At 52.8% G+C, this 9,197-nt stretch overlaps 1 protein-coding gene and 1 long non-coding RNA gene across 4 annotated transcripts in view; one reads left to right on the top strand and one right to left on the bottom strand.

Moving 5' to 3' along the window:
* TRIM7 (tripartite motif containing 7) overlaps positions 1 to 5,687 on the top strand; it is an 11,372-nt gene extending 5,685 nt beyond the window's left edge. Inside the window, exons 3-7 of one of the 3 annotated variants that reach the window (XM_082379373.1) lie at positions 138 to 368; positions 1,180 to 1,202; positions 1,489 to 1,604; positions 2,124 to 2,159; positions 4,060 to 5,687. In XM_082379373.1, coding sequence (XP_082235499.1) covers positions 138 to 368; positions 1,180 to 1,202; positions 1,489 to 1,604; positions 2,124 to 2,159; positions 4,060 to 4,571 — 918 coding nt within the window. In that variant the 3' untranslated portion in view covers positions 4,572 to 5,687. Of the gene's footprint in view, positions 1 to 90; positions 369 to 1,179; positions 1,209 to 1,488; positions 1,605 to 2,123; positions 2,160 to 4,059 lie in introns of those variants that run through there. The other 2 variants (XM_082379374.1, XR_014241218.1) reach the window with 2 other exon arrangements.
* LOC309623043 overlaps positions 3,505 to 9,197 on the bottom strand; it is a 6,320-nt gene continuing 627 nt past the window's right edge. The window contains exons 1-2 of the long non-coding RNA XR_014241249.1: positions 7,603 to 9,197; positions 3,505 to 3,822 (exon numbers count right to left, since the gene is read on the bottom strand). The exon at positions 7,603 to 9,197 is cut by the window's right edge and continues 627 nt beyond it. This is a non-coding gene — a long non-coding RNA (uncharacterized lncRNA). The remainder of the gene's footprint in view (positions 3,823 to 7,602) is intronic.

Raw genomic sequence — 9,197 nt, forward strand, 5'->3', positions numbered from 1 at the left:
GCGTGTGTCTCTGACCCCTGAGCAGTGAGGGGGATGGACCCCTGCCCTGTGGGATGGCTCAGAGGCTTCTATCCGAATGCTGTGTCTCAGATGCCCACATCCCTTTGCCCTCTTCAACTTCACCTCTCCTGGGACAGAAGCAGATGGCGGCCGAGCGAGAGAAGGTTGGGGCGGAGTTCCAGGCTCTGCGGGCCTTCCTGGTGGAGCAGGAGGGCCGGCTCCTGGGCCGCCTGGAGGAGCTGTCCCGGGAGGTGACACAGAAACAGAATGAGAACCTGGCCCAGCTTGGGGGTGAGATTGCCCAGCTCTCCAAGCTCAGCAGCCAGATCCAGGAGACAACTTGCAAGCCTGATCTTGACTTTCTCCAGGTGAGCCTGGCTTGGCCTTGGTATGAGTCATTTATCCTAAGGCAGGAGGCATGAATTTATCCCTCCCACTTTTCAAATGAGGAAACAAGAATGGCAGCGAGAACAGAATCAGATCCTATGAGTTTAGCAGAATCACACATCTGGAGCCAAAGTGGACTAGAGAGAAGAGCGCTGATTTTCCTGGGGTTAGAGGTCTAAAGGGATGTGATAAAAACTTTCTTGACCATGATCCACAACAATATATCTTACAATGTATTCTATTATATACATTGTGACAAAAGTCTCAGAAAATGACACTTACCTGTATTACATGTGATGCACTTTGATGTTTTTTATTCTGTCTTATTTCCTTCTAAAATAAATAGTCACAATCCACTAAATAAACTTCACTAGTCACAAATGGATCAAGAATGGTCATTTAAGGGAATTCCCTGGACTCTGTACTTCCACTGCCGGGGGCCTGGGTTCAGTCCATGGTCAGGTAACTAAGATACCACAAAGCCATGAGGCCAAAAAAAAAAAGGTCATTTAAAAGGCACTAATCTGAGTGATGACCGGTTGTTGCATAAGAGCTGTCACTTGTCTTGGATGATGTTGAAAGCAGAGGCAACACTGGGTCCTAGCACTTGGCTCCAGTGATGATTCTGTAATAAATGGGAGCATCGGGAAGCAGTTGCCACCTGGGGCCCATGCAGGAGGTAGGGGGTGATACACCTGCTTATTGCTTATTCCTCTGGAAGGAGGGCAAGGGGCCAGTTTTATTTTCTCAAAGGTGAATGCTGATTTGGTTTTCTCTCATTGTTCTTTCCAGGAATTCAAAAACACACTAAGCAGGTGAGTGGACCTAACGATACCTTGGGCCTCTCTAAGCTGGCTCTTCTTTTCCACTTAGCTTCCTCTCTTCATTCCCCACCCCTGACCTCTCACCTCCCGATCCCCCCACTGCCTTACCTGGGTACCTTCTGAGGCAAACATCTGCTGCCTGGCCATGGGTATTCGGCATGGGGTCAGGCTCTCCTTTTCACCTCTCCCCACCCAGAGGACCTCACCATCCTAATTGTCAAGCCCAGTGGGAGTGGGACAGTGTTAGTGGGCCTTCCTCAGGGTCCTTGTCCTGCAGGTGCAGCAATGTGCCTGCCCCCAAGCCAACCACAGTCTCTTCTGAGATGAAGAATAAAGTCTGGAATGTTTCTCTCAAGACCTTTGTCTTAAAGGGGCTGCTCAAGAAGTTCAGAGGTAGGGGCTTGTGTGTGGGGCTGGGCCCTGCAGTCCTGGTGGTGGTGGTGTGTTTCTGGTGGTTTGGGGTCCTGAAGATGTGCCTTTCCAAAAGCTGTATGATAAAACAGGAACTAGGGTGTGTCAAGGCCAGACTGGTGCGGGGAGGCGGTGGTGGCTAATTTATTTAGAACCCCCGCCCCTACCCCAGGGCATGAAGCTTCCCCTGGGGACAGATGGAGTAGAGGGGCACTGGGGGCAGAAAGAAGGATGAGGAGGGAGAGCTCAGCTCAGAATGGCTCCAGACAAAAGAGGGGGAAGTGGGAGAGGTAGAGCTAGAATACAGCCCCCTCCCCACCCCCATGATTGGCCCAGCACTTGCCCATCAACTAACTCTAGGGTATCTGGGGAGTGAGTGAACCCCCAGATATTTGACATTTACAGTGGGGCTGTAAATGTCAAGAGGTGGTGTCACCGTTGTTGCCAAATAGAAATTTCCCATGTCATTCACACACAACCTGCTTTGTTTCTCCTCTTCAGAGGATCTTCGGGGAGAACTGGAGAAAGAGGAAAAAGGTATGATGGCTGTTTTAACAGTGAGTGCCCGTCATTTGGCCATGTAGAGATCCAGTGGCTGTCTCTCGGGGCTCTATGCATGGTTGGTTCCTTCCACTCATCCACCTCAGCAACTTTGCCATCGACTGCCCTTTCTTCCTCATCCTCACAATTCTGATTCCTTCGGGCCACAGTGGGGCCCATAGGCCTATAATTTGTTCCAGAGCAGGAGTGCCCTGCATCTTGAGATACTTAGATCAGGGAGTGCTTGTCGGTCACCTGGACAAGCCTCTCTTCCCTGTTCCTGCTCCCAGAGAGATGGAGACCTCTCCTGGGGACAGGGATTGTGTGTAGGGGTCAGGGGAAGCAGGAGGAGACTGAAGACAGGAAGGGAGGTGGTTATCACTCCTGCAGGGCTCTGCGGTGAGTGGGATCTAACCCCAAGGGGAAGGGAAGTGGGGAGGAGAGGGCACATATTCCTGATGCTGACGACTGAGCTAAATCAGATCTTAGTCGGGAAGAATCTATACCAACTGAGTCAGACTATGTCCTCCTCTGCTCAGAACCCTGTGACAGCCCTGCCCCTCTCACTCAGTAAGGGCTGGAGTCCTTGCAGTGGTCTTCAAGGCCCTACGGGGTCTGGCCTCACTGCACACTCTTCCCCTGGTTCACTCGTGCAGCCACACACAGTCCTTGCTGCTCCTGGAAGGCACCAAGCACACAGCTACTTCAGGGCCTTTGCACTGCACTGGCTATGCCAGGGCCTGGAACACCCTTCCCCCAGACAGCTGCATGCATATCTGACTTCCTCATCTCCTTGATGTCTGTGCTCAAATGCACCTTTTCAGTAAGGCCTTCCCTGGCCCCTCTAGTTGAAATTACAGCCTGCTCTCCTGATCCCTCTATCATTTATTGTCTCTCCTCCTTCTCCCCATAGAAAGGAAGCTGCAGGAGGGCAGGGATACTCCACGTGGGATTCTCAGGGCCTAGAACAGACCTGGAACATAGTAGCACTTACAACAAGTGTGCATATTTTAACTTCTTATTATGGAAAATTTCAAACATACACTAAAGTAAAGAGAAGAGCATAACGAGTATTATGTACTCATCATACACCTTCATCAATTATTGACTTGTGGCTAGTATTTTTCATAAACACCCCTACCCACGTCTTCCTACTGGATTATTTTGCAGCAAACCACAGATTACTCTCATTTCCGTAAATATCTCAGTATGTTGTCTTTAACGAGATAGACTTTAAAAAAAACATAAACACAAAACCATTAAAAAAGCATAAACACAAAACCAACATCATAACTAAAAAATTAATGATTCTTTCCAGTATCTAGTGTCCAAAATCCCCCACTTGTCTTTTTTTTTAATTTTATTTTTTCAATTGAAGTATCATTAATTTACAATGTTTTGCCAACTCTGCTGTACAGCCCCAATTGTCTTTTTTTTTCTCTTTTGAGCTGCGTTGGGTCTTCATTGCTGCACGGGGGCTTTCCTCTAGTTGTGCGAGCGGGGTCTACCCTTCAACGGGGTGCACGGGCTTCTCATTGTGGGGGCTTCAGTAGTTGTGGCTCGCGGGCTCTAGAGCGCAGGCTCAGTCGTTGTGGCGCAGGGTCTTATTTGCTCCACTGCATGTGGGATCTTCCGGGACCAGGGCTCGAACCTGTGGAGCCTGCATTGGCAGGCAGAGTCTTAACCACTGCGCCAATGGGGAAGGCTGCGCCTGACTCTTTTAAATTGGATTTGTCAATCTGTTTGAATTGAGATCCAAATCAGGTCCATAAATTGCCTTTCTGTGATTTCAACACCTACTTAATGAGGGGGCGGTGGGAGTGGGGGGAGGGGAGCCGTGCAAGGACGCTGCATGGGACGTCTCCTCCCTGTCTTCCCTCCTCCCCAAACCCCGCAGTGGAGCTGACCTTGGACCCCGACACGGCCAACCCCCGCCTCATCCTCTCTCTGGACCTTAAGAGCGTGCGCCTTGGACAGCGGGCCCAGGACCTGCCCAGCCACCCGCGCCGCTTCGACACCAACACGCGAGTTCTGGCATCCTGCGGTTTCTCCTCCGGGAGGCACCACTGGGAGGTGGAAGTGGGCTCCAAGGACGGCTGGGCCTTCGGCGTGGCACGCGAGAGCGTGCGCCGCAAGGGCCTCACGCCCTTCACCCCGGAGGAGGGCGTCTGGGCGCTGCAGCTCAACAGCGGGCAGTACTGGGCGGTGACCAGCCCTGAAAGGACGCCCCTTAGCTGTGGGCACCTGTCCCGCGTGCGGGTCGCCCTGGACCTGGAGGTGGGGGCCGTGTCCTTCTATGCTGCGGAGGACATGCACCACATCTACACCTTCCGTGTCAACTTCCAAGAGCGCGTGTTCCCCCTTTTCTCTGTCTGCTCCACTGGCACCTACTTGCGAATCTGGCCTTGAGGGGCATTGCCCGGCCTCCCCGAGGGGGTCAGTCAGTCACGGGGGAACTCCTCCTAGTCCTGGCTGCCCATGGGAAGGCATGTTGCCCTCGGATGGAGCCTCCTGGTCACTCTGGGTATGCCCTCCAGACTCTTGCCCCAGGCTGCCTTAGAGGGGCTTCCGCAGACTACAACATCAAAGACATGAGAATGGGCTGTTGGGGAAAAGGGCTCTGAGGTCAGTTGAGCAGGGGAAGAGATGCTTTGGACCCTCCTGGCATGTCTCCTGCCTGTTGTCCGCGTGTGGATTTGGCCTGAGCTGTGAGGAGGTGCAGGTGGATGAGGACAGGAGCCCAGCTCCACCAGAGGTGCTTCCTATCACTACCCCAACTCAGCAGGGCTTCTGGTTCTGTGGAACAAAACCAAGCTCTGGTCCCGTGCCATCCTCAGTTGCAAGCGGGCAGGTTCCTGCCAGGCCAATCAGGTTCATGATCCCTTCTGCTTTGCCTTCCCGTCAGCTGCCAGCTCTGCCTTCAGAGACCTGAATCTAGCTGGCCTGACGAAGTTGTCTACTCAGGGAGGATCACTGTACTTCCAGCTCAGTGGAGAGTTTGGGCCGGAACTGGTAGAAGACCCTTGATCTGTACATGAGGGAAAAGCCCAGGGTAACAGCATATAGGCATTGCTGCCGTCCCATGTGGCTTAGCTTGATGACAGAGTGTATGTACAATACATCCTTGGCCACAGTGACTGCTCCGTGTTCTCAAGTTTGCCTAAACCCTTTTCAAGTGCCAAAGTACAGTCTCCCTTGGGTAAGGAGACCAAAGATTCTGGAATTTTGAAACTCAAGGCGGCACTTATAATTCTACAGAAGAAACTAACACCAGCATGGAAATGCACAGAGCACAGGCATGCCCCTGACAGACACTTCCTGGAGCTTCCCAAATGTATGCCAACAGCAGAAGACCCTGGTGCCAAGGCCTGCTCAGCCTGTACCCTGGAGGGTGTTATTCTCTTGGCTAATTGTTCCCCAGCTTCTGCATGGCTGGGCTTCTGGGAGAGTGGAGGTGGGCTGTTCCCTGCTTAGTATGCTCCAGGAAAGGGGGATGGGGAGATGGAAATACAGACTGTGAGCTCATTCCTAGGGTGCCTTGGCTCATTCTTAACGCCCCCAGTCTGAATGCAAGAGCACAATTATGAGCAAAGGTTTCTGCCAGACTGAGCATGTGTGTTTATCTGTGTGAGGAACATCTGCATGTGTGTTTATATCTCAGATCTCAGGAACGGGGGGCAGGGCCATGTGGATTTTGGAGAGGGCGTTTATGAGCATGCATATAGGGTTTAGGTGCAAACAGACATAGGTCAGTATGGTCACACCCTATTTTTGATTTGTAGTTGTAAAATATTAGCCACCCCATATTTAGGTGAAAGTCAAAGGTTTCCTTCCCCCACGACCTAGCTACCCAGCTAGATGAAATCCAGTCTCAGACCTAATTCTGTCCTGCACACATTGTTTAGATAGACGTGTTGGCATGCAGGGGCAGTGACCATCGAACAGTCTGATCTGCAAGCATCTTGGAGTTTCCATGCTCTGTCCCTGAGATACTTCAAGCACACTTTGCATACAAGGGACAGTAAGAGAGATGTTCTTGTCGGGGCAGGCATGCCACTTTTCTAGAAGCAATCTAGAGATATAGCACTAGGCAGTCAGAATCCAGTGTCCTATGGGCTGGGGACAGGACCATTGAAGAGTCCAGCCTACAGCAGCATCCCAGGGGGTGAACCCTATGTTGTGTTCATGCATGGAGAGTAGCTCTAGAACACTGTAGCTAATCCATGTATTTGAATACCACTGATTTCCACAAGGAAAATCCATTTCTAACATTCACTTATTAATTAAATTGCCTAATGCTATCATCAAGCCTTAATGTTATCCGGGCTTGTATGGCTTTTGGATTGAGTAGCACAATTACCCTTTATATCATCTAACAACTGTGCTGAAGTATTGCAGCACATTACAGGTCACAGAAGGTAGGGTGACTGTAGGTTCAGGTCTGGGCACTGCAGGGGTGGCTGTGTTTATATTTTCAGCTTTTGTGTTTGTGAATGTGATTGTGTGTCTATCAGAGTTTGCAGAATAACTATGTAGATATATACATATTCGAAGAGATGTAACAACAGTTACATAACAATTACACGTGGACAGTAAGACAGATGTTCTCTCTCGGTCACCAGGGTGGTGCAGTGACTTAGGATGTCACAAGGCTGGTGTGAGAGTATGCCTGTGTGTGTGCATTTTCCGCTCCCATCCTTTGACCATCATAAGATCTCTGAGATGTCTGGGCCTCTGAGAGTAATGACTGGCCTAACTTGGGTTCCTTCTGACTCCATCCATTCATTGGTCCTAGATCCTTGTGAGCTGCTGAGACATGAAAACCCACATCCTTGAAACCAGACCCTCACACCACTCCTCAACATCCAGACAAGAGGGCACCCAGTGACCTAAGTCATCTGGCCTTGCAGGGACCAAAGGGCGGGTTGGGCCATCAGACCAAGTCCCACCAACTACAGCCGCAGTATCTGACCATTTCCGGGCTAGGGCTCCTGTCCCTCACCTGGGCTCTCAATCTCTTCCCTTTGCCCCGTGGGCCCTTTTGGGGGCCTCGATGGAACCAGCTCCCCCAAAATTCAAGACGGGCCCCTAAGGATTTCCTTTTCCTAATTTGCCTTAAGTTGCGGTAGGGGCTGGGGACCTCCTGTCCCGTTCCAGTCCTTCACACACCGACCTTTTGATTTTCCCACTTTTCTCTACCAATCTTTCCCTCCTGATCACCCACCCAGCCCAGACCTGGATTCCTCTCAGGACAGGCATACTGACACCCTTCCTCTAGCCCTCCTCTTAGAGCCCCGACCTCGGACCCCTACTGTCATAGGACCTCTATCCTCAACAAGTCTTCGCCCCATACCCCCAAGCCGGGCGGAAGACCCCAGGCCCTCCTCGTATTCAGCCCACTGGTGGCCCCGCCCCCTCCCGCAGCGCGCCCCGCCCTCACCAGATCTCTCACAGCTTCCGCTCCCCAGTGGGCGCAACGCCGCCCTCTCTCCTCTGGGCTCTCTCCCAGGATTTGCAGCTCGGCCCGCGACACTGACACTGACGCCGCAGCTGAGGTGGCGGCAGCCGGACGGGGCGCTCACTGGCCGAGGGACGTGGGCCCCGCCTGTCGTCGCTTAACTCCTGCATGTTGGTGTCTGCGGCTGCGCGGTGACCAAGGCGGTGTCAAGTACTCGTGCGCAGAAAGGCGATTCGCAGTTGGCTCCATAGCTCAGGGGTTAGAGCACTGGTCTTGTAAACCAGGGGTCGCGAGTTCAAATCTCGCTGGGGCCTACTTTGATTTTTTTCCATCCCTCTCCTCTAAGAGCTGAAAATGCACACCCCAACACGAAATTCCGCCATTACGTGTTTTTGCCCCTCAAGTGCCCCTTAGATGCTTGCCACCCTTCGGTCCCTCCCTCCCGTCTACTCTCGCGAAGATCCAGACCCACTGCGTCCCTGGCTTTGAGATCACAGGTTCTGCTGGCCCCGCACGCCTTCTCCCCCGCGACCCCTCTCTCGCTTCCTTATGCGCGCCCTCTCCGCGAGTTCACGGCGGGTCTTTCCGTTCCCCTCCTGTCGCTCCACTCGGCCAGGGGCTTGCCCTGGTCTCTAATTCTTTCTGCGTTGCTTGGGGGATCACCTGTGAAAGCCCTCCCGCCCCCGCCCCCTGGGAATCTATTTTAGTCGAGAGTGGAGCGATGTTTAAGACCCCGCGTAGCTTGCCATTGGTCCCCGCAGGGGCTTCTTTAATGAGGTGGCCTTCCAGTAGGGCAGTCACATAGGGGTTGAAGGATCCCGGGAGTCCGGGACGCGCAAGTGCCTCAGCGCGCCCGTGTGGGGCGAGTCCCTTCGCGTCTTGATGGAAAGCCTGGCTCTTTGGACGGGAGCTGGCTTGTGTGAAGGAGGGAAGTGGGTCCCTCCTCTGCCACGCACCCCACCCACCTCATTCACCCCTCCTGGGCGTCTACCCAAGTTCCCGCGAGCGGTTTTCTCTCCTCTGGTGAGACGGAGGCCCGGGTTCTGTTATCGAACGCTGATCCAAGCTAGACCTCACGTGGGATGGCGACTCGCTCAGGGCTTTTCTGAGGGTCCTCATCCGCTGGAGAGAGGGCTCCAGCGGTCTCGGATGGCGCGGCGGGGCCTAGTCAGGTCTCTGCTTCTGCCAAGGCCCCCCGGATGGGTGATGCCCGCGAAGGCCACGGTGGGCGGGCGCCCGAGACCTCCAGCGGGCCTGGTTCTGCCCATTGGGCAGGGCCCCCATGTTCACTGAGGATTTAGGGTCATTTTGTACACTTGACTTCCGTTAACAGAATAAATAAGTCAGAAGGTCAGCATGTATTACTGTTTATTGTTTGTTAAAAGGAAAACTAAATAGTTGTTTTAAAAAAAGACTGGAAGCGCATGTGACAAAGTTACACTTTTTAGGTCCAGGTGTCACGAGTGTGGGCATTTGTTTGCATTTATCTTTATATAATTCCACAGAGAAGAGAAGCGAATGCTTACAACACGGAGGCGGTAGTGACTGGAAGGCCGAGGACGTACAGCCGCCGGAAG

The sequence above is a fragment of the Balaenoptera borealis genome (assembly GCF_965194805.1).
Source record: "Balaenoptera borealis genome assembly, chromosome: 2".
Classification (NCBI taxonomy): Eukaryota; Metazoa; Chordata; class Mammalia; order Artiodactyla; family Balaenopteridae; genus Balaenoptera; species Balaenoptera borealis.